Raw genomic sequence first — 13,947 nt, 5'->3', positions numbered from 1 at the left:
AAACATTTTTTTCCATGGAGTATATGTAGGCAATTGTGTTAATTATGGTGGGCCAAGTAGGGGGAGCGTCTTTCTTCTATTATCTGGCAATAGAAAGTTTTATGCCTTCTCTGGGGCCTCCTCTGCCCAGTCACCACTTTCTGTCAGGGTACCGCAAGGCTCTGTCCTCTGTCTCCTTCTCTTCTAAATCTACACGTCATCATTAGGTTCCCTAATAAAGTCCCACGGTTTCCAATATCATTTTTATGCCGACGACACCCAAATCTACTTCTCTGCACCAGACCTATCTCCTTCCTTGCTAACCCGTGTCACTAACTGTCTTGCTCACATCTCTTCCTGGATGTCCTCTCACTACCTCAAACTAAATCTCTCCAAAACTGAGCTCCTTATTTTCCCCCCCTTCTTCCAAAATCTCCACCCGCAATCTCTCTGTTGATAACTCCATCAATACCCCTACCCCACATGCCCGATGTCTCGGGGGCACATTTGACTCAGATCTTTCTTTCACTCCTCACATTCAATCCTTGGCTAAAGTTTGCCACTTCCACATTAAAAACATCTCTAAAATTAGACATTTCCTTACAGAAGACACAACTAAGATTTTAATCCACTCTCTCATCCTTTCCCGCCTCGATTATTGCAACTCTGTCCTCTCTGGTCTCCCCAGCTGCCGCCTAGCTCCTTTACAATACATAATGAATGCCTCTGCCAGGCTCATCTTCCTTACACGTCGCTCTTCATCTGCTGCACCTCTCTGCCAATCCCTTCACTGGCTTCCTCTTGCCTCTAGGATTAATCACAAAATCCTCACTCTGACATACAAAGCTCTCAACTGCACTCACTGCTCCCCCCTACATTTTAGAACTTGTCTCCAGATATTCTCCCTCCCGTCCCCTTCGATCAGCTCAGGATCTCCTCCTCTCTTGTTACTTCCTCACATTCCCATTTACAGGACTTTTCCAGACTGGCTCCCATCTTGTAGAACTCTCTGCCTCGCTCCACAAGACTCTCCCCTAGTTTTAAAAGCTTCAAGTGCTCCCTAAAGACTCTACTGTTCAGGGATGCATACAACCTACACTTACCTTTCTTTATACCAGTTCCTCTCCTCCATTGCTATCCCCTGAACCCTCTTAGCATCTATGCCTAAGAGTCCAGCTGTTTGTAGATCACCTTCTTAAGAGCTGACTACAACAGTGCGACTCTTGGCAGGGCCCTCTACCCATTTGATCCCTATAATTGTTTTGTTGTACTCTGCCTTTGTTTATAGCACTGCGGAATCTGTTGGCGCTCTACAAATAACCAATAATAATTGTAAATAATAATAAGAGAAGAGATAAATACACAAGTAGCTATGATGTTTAGGCAAGGTGCATGTACCTATGTGTAGCAAGACCACAGCTGGTGACTTGGTGAGGGATATCTCTAATCTGGCTAAAGTTGTGAAGCAAGTGTTCCATAGGGGTTTAAGTTTTGGGCAATCCCACCAAATAAGTGTCATGTCTCCTATACGGTAACAGTTTCTCCAGCATTTAGGAGAGGCATTGGGGAAAAGTTGGGCTAATCATGCGGGGACATAGTTCCAATGTGTAAGAAGCTTAAAGTAGGTCTTGTATAGTGTAATGCAGTGAATGGCTTTTTTGGTGAGCATGAGGGTATACTGCCAAATTTGAGTAGGGATAGAGATATTCAGTCTTTCCTCCCATTTCATTATATGTGGAGCTTAATCTGGAGGAAGAGCTCCTTCAATCATACTGTAGTGGATAGACATAGGTTTACATAGTTTTCTTCCTTGTTGCGATCTAGATTCCCAGATGGTCAGTTGGTAGGTTTAAACTCCCAGCTATTGAGTAGGTTTATGAGCAGAATATTATTCATATGGCACACATGAACAAGCAGTGTGTAACATAATAAACTATCAAAATGCGCTGATATGAGGTGGCCTTCAAGAGCTTAGAAATCAGTTTGAGTCTACCTAGGTTTAGTTTTTAACAAAGAATATTAAGAGAACAATGCAAATTTGATGATAAAAGTAAATTGGAAAGTTTTTTAAAATTCCATGCCCTATCTGAATCATGAATGTTTAATTTTAACTTGACTGTCCCTTTAAATGGACACCCATGCTCATAGTACTTTTCCTAGAACATAAATAGACACTCATTGGTATACAGGTGTCCTGGTTCTGATCCAAGCGTTTAGAACAGAAAAAAAAATATTTTTAAATACATTTATCTATGGAAAGTTGTTTATGCTATCATTATAAAAGCACTATACATGTCCATGTTTTTCATCTTTTCCTGTTTAATGTGTTTACTCATAAACATGTTTTGAAAATAATCTATATGTAGGTTTGCCTCAATACAGTATAGATATATAAAGATAGCAAACTATTAATATACTGTAGCTGTTTGTTCTCATAATACCAGGCAACATGGCATTCACATAAAAGATTGTTTTTTTTATTGTCAAATGAATCCATTGATCTTTCAGTAATTATATTGTTATGGCTGTTCATAAACCCAAGGTTACTGCCAGCTTGTTGTTTTTTTTTACTCATTTAGAATTTTTTTATTTTTTTTTTATTTTTTTTTTAGAAATAGCATTTCTATTTTTTTGACTATAGTATACCAGAATAGGAAATATTACATTCAATTTGCTCACCTGCAGTACTTGTTTTTCAACTAGTGTCCTTGTAACAATAACCAACCCTGCAATGGTCAGACATCAAATTCGTTTTTCTTTTGTTTTTGGAAACTTTTCACATGCTGGTTCAGAAATATACCAACAGCAGGAGATAAAAAGAGACCAAATAGTATATGCATTGCTTTGCTCTGAATTTTGTTTTGGTTATCAGTACTTTGTTTCAATAAATACCTTTTGCTTATTTCTCTTAAAGGGCCATTATAGTTACAAATGACATGCTCTAACATTTAAGAGTTGAAGTGCAGCATTAAGGTGCCGTTCCAGGAGAGTGACTATTCAATATTCTACAGTGTGTCTCTAATAAACCACAGCAAATTATATATGATAAACTATACTGAATATGCTTTTCAAGTGGTGTATACCTGGACTAAAAGATAATGCAAGTTTAGCCAAAAAACACTTATATCTTGCATACACAGCCAACTAAGAGGACATGCTCTTAAACAACTTCATTATAATGTCACATAGCAATGTGGCAAACATAGCCAGACTCGATGCCATGTATTCCTGTAGGGCAAAAAAAAAAAAGCTGTTAAACTTTTTATTTTTCTGCAACAGTGTTTCTCAACCCCAGTCTTAAAGGGAAACTGAACCACATTTTTTTCTTTTGTGATTCAGATAGAGCATGCAATTTTAAGCAACTTTTTTATTTACTCCTATTATCAATTTTTCTTTGTTCTCTTGCTATCTTTATTTGAAAAAGAAGACATCTAAGCTAAGGAGCCAGCCAATTTTTGTTTCAGAACAATGGACAGCACTGGTTTATTGGTGGGTGAATTTATCCACCAATCAGAAAGAACAACCTAGGTTGTTCACCAAAATGGGTCGGCATCTAAACTTACATTCTTGCTTTTCAAATAAAGATACTAAAAGAAGAAAGATTTGAAGATTTGAAGAAATTTTGATAATAGGAGTAAATTAGAAAGTTGCTTAAAATTGCATGCTCTATCTGAATCACAAAAGAAAATTTTGGGGTTTAGTGTCCCTTTAAGTACCCCTAACAGGCCTGATTTTCATGATATCTTAACTAGAGCACAAGTGAAATAATCAGATGATCAGTAACCATTGATAGTAACCTGCTCTAATTTAATAAGCTTATTATTTCACCTATGCTCTAGTAAAACCTGGCTTGTTGGGGGTACTTGAGGACTGGAGTTAAAGGGACACTGTACCCAAATTTTTTCTTTTGTAATTCAGAAAGAGCATGCAATTTTAAGCAACTTTCTAATTTACTCCTATTATCAATTTCTCTTCGTTCTCTTGCTATCATTATTTGAAAAAGAAGGCATCTATGCTTTTTTTTGTTTCAGTAGTCTGGACAGCACTTTTTTATTGGTGGATGAATTTATCCACCAATCAGCAAGGACAACCCAGGTTGTTCACCAAAAATGGGCCGGCATCTAAACTTACATTACATTCTTGCATTTCAAATAAAGTTACCAAGAGAAAGAAGAAAATTTGATAATAGGTGTAAATTAGAAAGTTGCTTAAAATTTCATGCACAGTCTGAATCACGAAAGAAAATTTTTGGGTACAGTGTCCCTTTAAGAAACACTGTTCTACAACATGTCATGATTTATTAACACATATATGAGTGTACTACTAAACATATACTCCATTGATAAATCTTATGTCATTTTTTTTCTATTTGTAGATGATGATTTCTTTCATGAGCTCCCAGAAACCTTTCCTTCTGACCCTCCAGAGCCATTACCCCATTTTCTCATTGAGCCAGAAGAAGCCTATATAGTGAAGAACAAGCCTGTGAACTTATACTGCAAGGCAAGCCCAGCTACACAAATCTACTTTAAGTGCAACAGTGAGTGGGTACATCAGAAGGACCATGTTGTGGATGAGAGAGTAGATGAAACCTCAGGTATGTGTAGCCATATTCTGCTTTGTGTATGTAGCAAGTTAATGGTACTGTAAGATTGGGGATACAAAATGTAAGGAAAAACTACTAAATACAATTCCAGAATGCTCCTATCCAGACTGTTGACTTTTGTTTTCTTTAAATTAATTTTACCTTATCTTGTCACCCTCTGTAGGTCTGTATTTGACAGGACATCCCAGTTCTCTCTCCCTCTTGCTGTTCCTACCAACTCTTTGACTATCCTTAATAAATAATAAATATACAAAAGACTCACAATAAAAATATAATGATAATAAATGTGATAAAGTGCAAAGACAAAACAGTGCAATATAAAAAAATAAAGGATATTTCCATCCAAAATATTTTAATATTTATTTTTGTATATTGCACTGTTTTATCCTTAATAAAACTAAATAAGCCCCATTCAGAAACACTTAGAACTCAGCCCATATAGTCTACCCTTCCCTACCCTGATCCTGACAGTACTGAGTGACGCTCCATCTCTAGCCTTCCAGTAACAAATAAAGAAAAGAAATATTGGAAAGTATAAATATGTTTACATTTTTATTTTAGGGTTCAGGTTTACAAAATATGTTGTCTTCCACTGAGTACTTTGATTTGCTTGATATATTTTTGAAACTGTTGTTTTCCCTTTTCTCTTTTGTCCAATATAATACCCCATTGTAGTTTATGTTTGTGGTAGTCAGGTTTCAGCTGATAATTACTGTTTTAGAAATAAACATTTTCATTTATGTTATGTTAAGAAAAAGTGACTTAAAGGGACACTGTACCCAATTTTTTTCTTTTGTAATTCAGAAAGAGCATGCAATTTTAAGCAACTTTCTAATTTACTCCTATTATCAATTTTTCTTTGTTCTCTTGCTATCATTATTTGAAAAAGAAGGCATCTAAGCTTTTTTTGGTTTCAGTACTCTGGACAGCACCTTTTTATTGGTGGATGAATTTATTCACCAATCAGCAAGGACAACCCAGGTTGTTCACTAAAAATGGGTCGGCATCTAAACTTACATTCTTGCATTTCAAATAAAGATACCAAGAGAATGAAGAAAATTTGATAATAGGAGTAAATTAGAAAGTTGCTTAAAATTTCATGCTCAATCTGAATCACAAAAGAAACATTTTGGGTACAGTGTCCCTTTAAAGGGACAGAAAACTGCTGGCTAGACAATAATAGCATGATTACTGCTCACCATGCTGTCTTCAGCTCTCTTCAAAGCACCTATTTCAAATCTTTACAAGTGCATATTTACTTCAAATAGGGCGAATCACCATCATTCACATATCCTGTCACAGAAGCAGTGGTGTTGCTGTCTGTTTGACAGTTGTATCATGTTCTTTGGTTTATTGTGCCTGCATTTTACATTTTTGCAGCTGTTGTATCGCTATATATTTTTCCTAAGGGTTATGCACAAATATGAAGCTCCTGCTCTGTGTGGTAGATGCTGAACTAAAGGGCATTGTACAACTTTCAAACAGATGGCAATGTGACTGATCTTTGAATGGCACCACTTTTGTCACAGGGTGCAAGCGTAAGTGAGCTCCAAATTGATTTTGCCCAGTGTGAAGATGTTGAGCTTTACCAACGGGCTCCTAAAAGAAAGCTAAATAAGAAAGAGAGCTGCAGACACAAAAGGAAAAACTTCTAAATATGACAAATGTTTTTTTGTTTTTTATATCTCCCCCTGTGTCTTCTTCTTCTAATAATTTTAAGCAACCCTCAAAAGAAAAAAATATGGCAAATTTAATGCTGAACTGATGCACATGTGTTATTTGTTTACATGTAGGTGGATTTTAATTACTGGTGAAAATTTACTAATGCAGCAAAGAACAGGTTCAGGATTTGTAGAATTACTCAGGAGAAGGAACACACAAAACTATCTAGATTTGGCCAGCTTTGGAATGAGTGATAATTGCCATCTGTGAGGATATGCTACTGTGCCTTTCAATTTAATGTTAAAGTGCTGACTACAAAGGAGGACCTGCCAACGCTATGTTATTGTGCTATTGGAAAGGGCATACCAGTGATGTCATGTAGACTGCTTGAGGGGGATTCAGAATGAAACTACAGGCACATAATTAGGAATTCTCAGTCTTATTACCACTATAATTCACAGATTAATATATGAATTTATGTATAATGTAACTATGTGTTTATCTATCTATCTATCTATCTATCTATCTACCATCTACAGTGGGTATTGAAAAAAATCATCCCTCTTGAAAATAATCACATTTTGTTGCTTTGCAGCCTGAAATAACTACAGACACAAATTTTGTTTATCCAGTTGTAATTACTCAGTGCAACTTCTAACATCCAAGTGAAAGATATAACACCAACATGTCAGGCAAAAATAAAGACAATTCATAAACAGAATCACTGAGTTGGAAAAAGGATCACCCCCTCCTAAACTTACTTGTAAACTCAATCAGGTGTAGCTAATTACCTTCTCAACAACACACACAAAGCCATTTGACCATCTACTGTGATCAGCTGGGGGCATATTGATTAGCTCAGCATGAAAATAGCTTTCCAGGAGCATCTCAGTCCCTGGTAGTGCAACTGAAGCAAACAATCAACTATGGGTGGCAAGGCACTGTCAACAGATCTCCAGAATAATGTTGTAGACAGGCACAAGTCAGGAGATGGATACAAGAAAATATCAAAGGCTTTATCAATGCCTAGAAGCACAGTGAAGTCTACTATTAAGAAGTGGAAGGTATTTGGTACAACCCAGACCCTCTCTGTATCAGGACATTGCTCCAAACTGGATGAAAGAACCAGGAGGAAACTAGTCTAAGAGGCTACCAAGAGGCCCACAGCAACTCTGAAGCAGTTGCAGGAATTTATGACAAAGAGTAGTCATTGTGTGCATGTGACAACAATATCACAAAATCTCCACAAAGGTGACTTGCATGGGAGGGTTGCAAGAAAAAAGCCACTCCTTAAGAAAGGCCACATGCAGTCACGACTGAGCTTTGCCATAACACACCTAGGAGATTCAGAGGCCACAACATGACAATGACTCAAAGCACACAGTGGTTGAAGGAGAAAAATGTGAATGTCCTTACATGGCCTAGTCAGAGCCTAAACTTAAACTCCATTGAATATCTGTGGCATGACTTGAAGACTGCAGTCCACAAACGGTCACCATCAAATGTAATGGAACTGGAGCAGTTCTGCAAAGAAGAGTGGGCAAATATTGCACAGTCTAGATGTGCATATTTAGCAGAGACATATCCCAACAGACTAAAGGCTGTAATTAAAGCAAAAGGTGGTTCAACAAAATACTGACACAAGGGGGTGATCCTTTTTCCAACTCAGTTTTTGAATTGTCTTTGAATTGTCTTTTTTTTTTTTTTTATTGTCTTTATTTTTTCCTGACAGGTTGGTGATATATCTTTCACTTGGATGTCATAAGTTGCACTGAGTAATTACAACTGGATTAACAAAAACTGTGTCTGTCTTTATTTCAGGCTGCAAAGCAACAAAATGTGATTATTTTCAAGGGGTGTGATTCTTTTCAACACCCACTGTATCTATCTATCTATCTATCTATCTATCTATCTATCTATCTATCTATCTATCTATCTGTGTTGATTCTAGGGGGAGCAAGTGGTGCAAAAACACCACAATCTTCTATTTTGCTCCTAGGAGGGTAAAAAAATAAATAAATTACTACTCCCTGCCCCTGTCCTTTTAGACAGACTACGTCCGACAACTTCCTAACCATATCCCCAGGCCAGCTGGTTCTACCTTCAGACCACTTGTGACTCCATCTTCCCCTGCCCTGAGTCTGCCCATGACACACTTGTATCAATGCCTCCTCCCACTCTGTCCCACCTGTGGAACACCCGCAACTAAACTGAGGAGTGTTTGCCATTTGTTAGGAAATAATCTAACACAATATATCACAGTGTTTGCACAGATGTTTATAAGAAACAAATACATGAATAATAAAAGGGAAGTGAACAAAAAGTAGATTAAAATCATAAAAAATTCCATAAATGATAGACCAATATACTTTTTACCACAGTTTTTGCACAAAAGGGTACTCTTTTGTCTTATTAAAAGTTTCATAGAAAAATAAGACTAAAATATTTGCATGCATTTTATGTCTCCAAATTGAGTACAGGCTTATAGAAAGTACAATATTACACAAAGACATTGTAATGCTGTAGAAGGAACAAAAAAATAGCAATTATTCTACTGCGGAAAAAAATGTCAAACCGGTCTAATTTTTTATCAAGCTTTAAACAAAGGGTATTGTATTCTTGTTTCAATAGAAAATATGAGCTTTTTGTAAAATATAGATGAGTCTAAAATATAGTTGTTTTTGTTTTTTTATTGCTATTATTATCTGCCCTTATTACAGTTGAATTTGTTTTCATGCATGTGGAGGAGGGATGTCTCTGTAAACCAATAGAGTTGATGGAGTTGTTTTTATTAGCCATTTATCTCTTGGATCTATTGTGAACTAAAAGATTCCTTAATGAACAGCTTTATTTAAAAAATATATATATATATTCTAAAAATGATTTTAACATGTTTAATATGTCGGAAATAAAATGCTTGACTTTAAAGGGATAGTATATAAAAAGTTTAGTTACCCTTAAAGGGACACTGAACCCAATTTTTTTCTTTCATGATTCAGATAGAGCATGCAATTTTAAGCAACATTCTAATTTACTGCTATTATCAATTTTTCTTTGTTCTCTTGCTATCTTAATTTGAAAGAAGGCATCTAAGCCAAGGAGCCAGCAAATTTGTTGCTTAGAACCATGGACAGCACTTGTTTATTGGTGCTGTCCAATCAACAAGGACACCAAAACTGGGCCGGCATCTAAACTTACATTCTTGCTTTTCAAATAAACATACCAAGAGAATGAAGAAAATGTGATAATAGGAGTAAATTAGAAAGTTACTTAAAATTGAAAAAGAAAAAAATTGGGTTCAATGTCCCTTTAATAAAACACCTTTGCAATATACTTTCACTATGTATCTCACCCCTTTTCATTTAATTTAGCTCATGAAATTGTGGATTTTCTAAATCTCAGAACTTGAACTACACACAGCAGACATCTCAAGACTAGCCCTGCAACATATTTTGTCCCTAACTGGTTATAACGGATAACAGCTGCAGAACAATCCATTCTATACTAACATTATGACTGTACCTAGCCTTGCTGTCTGCAGACTCAAGCTTGGTTTGGCCCCTCCAAATAAGGCAAATGGTTGGGGGTGTTTGGCTACTGAAATAAATTGCAATATCGCAAATTGTAATGGTTAATTTATTATTAAAATGTTTAGACTTGGCTGATAATAGTATTCTATAGCAACACAAGAGAATTTTTTTGTAATTACAAGGTGTGGGGTATTTATGACATATGGGGAATAAGGACAGGATCTGTTTTTGAAAGATTGAGCTTAATGTAATGCAAGCATATCCAAGAGAAATGTCAAACACAGTTGGTGACCTGGCTTAGTAAAGAGGGAAAGAAGAAGATGAATACATTTTTGTGATTTAAGTATATAAGTGGTAATGAAACCCTATATAAGATATAAGTTTTCCAACTGAGGATGTATAGATTGAGAAAAGCAATAAACCCAAGATATAGCATTGTGGACAGAGGCAAATGTTTAGAATATGTACAGCTGAAATAAACTTATTTTTTGTTAATAATACAGAATCTATACCTTTGGGTGTAAATACTGGGCAAAAAACATTAATAACTTGGAAATTTCTATTTACAACAATATGCTGACTTTAATAATCCAATCTTTAGCCATCACCACAGAAAGGTATAAATAGAAGATGAAAGGTTTCTGATGTTTGTTTCAATATCAGACGGTATAATCTATAGCTGACAAGATAGAGAATATTCCATAGACACCAAAAATATGAAAAACAAAAATCTCTGAATATATTTTCACTCTGTATATTTGTTAAAACTTTTATGAGTGTTCCTCTGTTAAAACATAATTTGGTTTTGTCTTTACTCAAATAGAGTGTCATTCAAAAGCATTAGGTTTGCTATTTTTTTCTATTTGCAGTTAAGGGGTTAATAAAACTCCATGTAAACTCAGGGTATAACCAAATGGTGTAACTTTGATCAACCTTATTAGAACTATGTATCTAGCTTAAAAAGCTGAAACCTGGTCTGTGTGTCTCTAGTAGTTTTTATGGCCTAACAAAGCTTGGGGTGAGTGTTAGTTTTGATTCTCCCAGCCAACCCCCTGCCTGAAACCAGTTATCTATCCACAATATTCAGAAATTAATTATGCCCATAACTCTTCTCCGAAAACATATTCAGTATCCATGGGGATATATTTTTGATGCTGGTGAAACTCGGATTAAATTAAGTCCAAACACGGGAGGATACAGATAAGTTGCAAAAGGGTACCTGGAAAATGGCAGCACTAAAACAGAGGTATTTAGTGTCTATTTATTGGTAATTTAGTCATGTATAATATTATGTCATCCTTTTGCATGCCCGGCCACATGAAAAGGCCCACGTGAGTTTACATATTTCCCTAGGGCCAATATCTACCATTCAACCGGATAACAGGGTCAGTGTAACTTGAGCAGCAGGTAATTACCCCCTGGGATGTGTATAAAAGTGTGTGTAACTGTAACAGATTCAGACTTCATTTTACTTTTACAACAAAGTCCGACTTTTGGGCTGTGCCATGTGCGATGACTGCCTGATTGTTACCAACCCATTGCCTGCCCTTGACTAAGCTTCTGTGTATCCTGGTTTTGTTCCTATTGTACTTGATGGTTTTGACTCTGGCCTCTGGTCTGTTTTTCTTGCTTCAGCCTGCTGTAAGTTATCCTGCACAGCGTTCTAGAGTTACAGCCTGCTTCAGTGTAACTACAGCTTGCTCTTACCTCGTGAGCTTACTCAGATAGGTTCCATTCTTAGTGTACCAGAGATATTTGCTTTACTTGCCATGTTCCAGAGTCAATTGTTTGCTGTTTCCTACTGCAACCTACTTCAAAGAGATTCCTGCCTGCAGATTTCTAGCGTTATCAGCATGTCAAACTCTAGTGTTACCTGTCTGCTGTGCTTTGATATCCCTGTCTCTACCAAGCCCCAGTGGTACCTGTCTCTGCCAGTCTCCAGCAGTACCTGTCTCCATTAAGCTACAGTGGTATCGGTTTCCGCTGAGATCCAGTGTTACCTTTCTCTCTAGCTGGTTCTTGTTGGCCTATGTCTAAATATGCTTCTCTAGCATCTGGGATTGCTTATAATTCTTTTTGTGAACTACTTAAAAATCAGTTCATGATCCTGCCCTCCATGGAGCAAATGTGGAGTAGTAGCTGTACAGGGGTTATGGGGGTTGTCACTGCACTGTGTGTAGGTACTGGCTATATGGGATTACAATCATTGCCCTGTGTAGGATACAGTGGCATCACTAGGGTTGGTGTCACCCGGTGTGGTAACCTATGGTGTCACCCCCCCCTCCCCCCAGAAAGCAGACACACACAAACAAAAAAACACAGACACACACATACAAACACTCTGATACACTCAGACACACTTAGAAACATACTCAGACACACACAAAAACACTCTGACACACACACACACACACAAAAACACTCAGGCACACACACAAACACTTAGACACACACACAAAAACACTCAGGCACACACACACACACACAAAAACACTCAGGCACACACACAGAAACACTCACACACACACACACACACAAAAATACTCGGTCAGGTGCCAGGCATCCCCCTCATGATTTCCCAGTTCCCGTTTAGAGAGACAGCACAGCAGTGAGTGACTCCACTGCTCCACACATCACTGAGCAGTGAGCACAGATAGGCAGGCAGGCTTAGGCTAGCAGCGCAACTTCGCAAGAACCACGGCACGCCCACAACATTCATAGTGAAATTGGGCAGAGGAGGAGCAAAGTACAAACAAGCAAAAGCAGCCGGGAAAACTATTTGTGGAAATTGCAGCACTGGCTCAAGGGGCAAAAAAAAAATGAAGTGTCTACAACTTCCCAAGTCCCACTAATGTTCACAAATGCATATATATGCATCTCTACATTGTATTTCTTTGAATTTCAATAAAATTAAAAAAAAAATATATATTTTTTTTGGTGGTGTCACCCCCTGGAGGGTGTCACCCTGGTGCGGCCCACCCCCCCCGCACCCCCCCTAGTGACGCCACTGGTAGGGTACCAGCAATATGTGGGTCTTTTAATGCACATAAGAGTTTGGAATTCGTAATCTGTTTGCCAGTGTCCGTAAGGTGGATACATTCCTGCTCTGTGCATGTTTCTTCCCATAAGGGGGTTTACATTTACTTTGGGTATTGCAATATGTGGTGAAATCACTGAATTTTGTGGATGATGTCACAGATATACAGGTATCATTCAAATGATCACTTTTGCTATCATGAGTGATATCTTATTATATCAGCAACAACAACAAATAATGCTACTAACTTTAACAGCAAAAGTGACCCTCTTTGAAATATTGAATTCCGAAAGTTTCTTATAAACATTTTACATAATCACTCAATTTAGAGACGCTGTGGACAGACTATAAATATGTTCCCTTGGGTTTGTGGGTATTTCCTGCCCTGCATTTATAACTGGGAATAAATATTTGCAGTTCTCGCCCTGTTATAAATGCATTATATGTCAATATCTCATGGTGTACTTACGGTAAATATAATCATTTTTTTCTTCTTCTCTGGTGTGACATAAAATGTGAACTCAAACTCACTCTAAATTGCACAGATGCTGCTAAGACCTATCAAAAGCATAGAAAATTGAAAATGTGTTGTATGAAGTGATTAAAATGATAATGCTATAGCAACATTGCTTCTTTGAAATACATTTGATGCCCCCTTGTTCTTATTGTAAGATTTCAGTTGAATTTGACCTATACTTCATTATCTCTATGTGATTTACACTTTATAAAAATGTAGCTATCCTACAGCTGAGGCTTCCAGAACAGCATTTAGATCTGTAATTTAATGTTTAACACCAATGTTGCAATGTGATCTTTTTCTTTAACCATACTTTTTATATTGTAAAATATACACGTAGTACTTGTTTCCAGTGAATGTTAATAAATTTCATTCCCTTAAGGTTTAAGTGAAATGTCTGTAACACTGTCAGTAGCATCATTAAAAAGTCCAATTCCAATTCCAACTCATTACAATAAAATGTTATGCCCAACTGTTAAAATGTCAGAGTGTATATTTTTCCTGCGGTACTGATGCTGTTCTAAATCACACTGTATATTTATATGTTTATAGGAATATACTGTATGTGCATCTGATCTTTTTGTTCTACATATACCACAAATACAGTGCTCACTTC

At 36.9% G+C, this 13,947-nt stretch overlaps 1 protein-coding gene across 1 annotated transcript in view; it reads left to right on the top strand.

The window, feature by feature from the left end:
- Window positions 1-13,947, top strand: part of UNC5C (unc-5 netrin receptor C) — a 555,959-nt gene that overhangs the window by 328,776 nt on the left and 213,236 nt on the right. Inside the window, exon 3 of the mRNA XM_053703452.1 lies at window positions 4,355-4,576. Within this exon, the coding sequence (XP_053559427.1) occupies window positions 4,355-4,576 (222 nt within the window). The remainder of the gene's footprint in view (window positions 1-4,354; window positions 4,577-13,947) is intronic.

The sequence above is a fragment of the Bombina bombina genome, chromosome 2 (assembly GCF_027579735.1).
Source record: "Bombina bombina isolate aBomBom1 chromosome 2, aBomBom1.pri, whole genome shotgun sequence".
Lineage (NCBI taxonomy): Eukaryota > Metazoa > Chordata > Amphibia > Anura > Bombinatoridae > Bombina > Bombina bombina.
The sequence above is the reverse complement of the archived record's forward strand: the minus strand, read 5'-3'. Positions and strand labels throughout refer to the sequence as shown.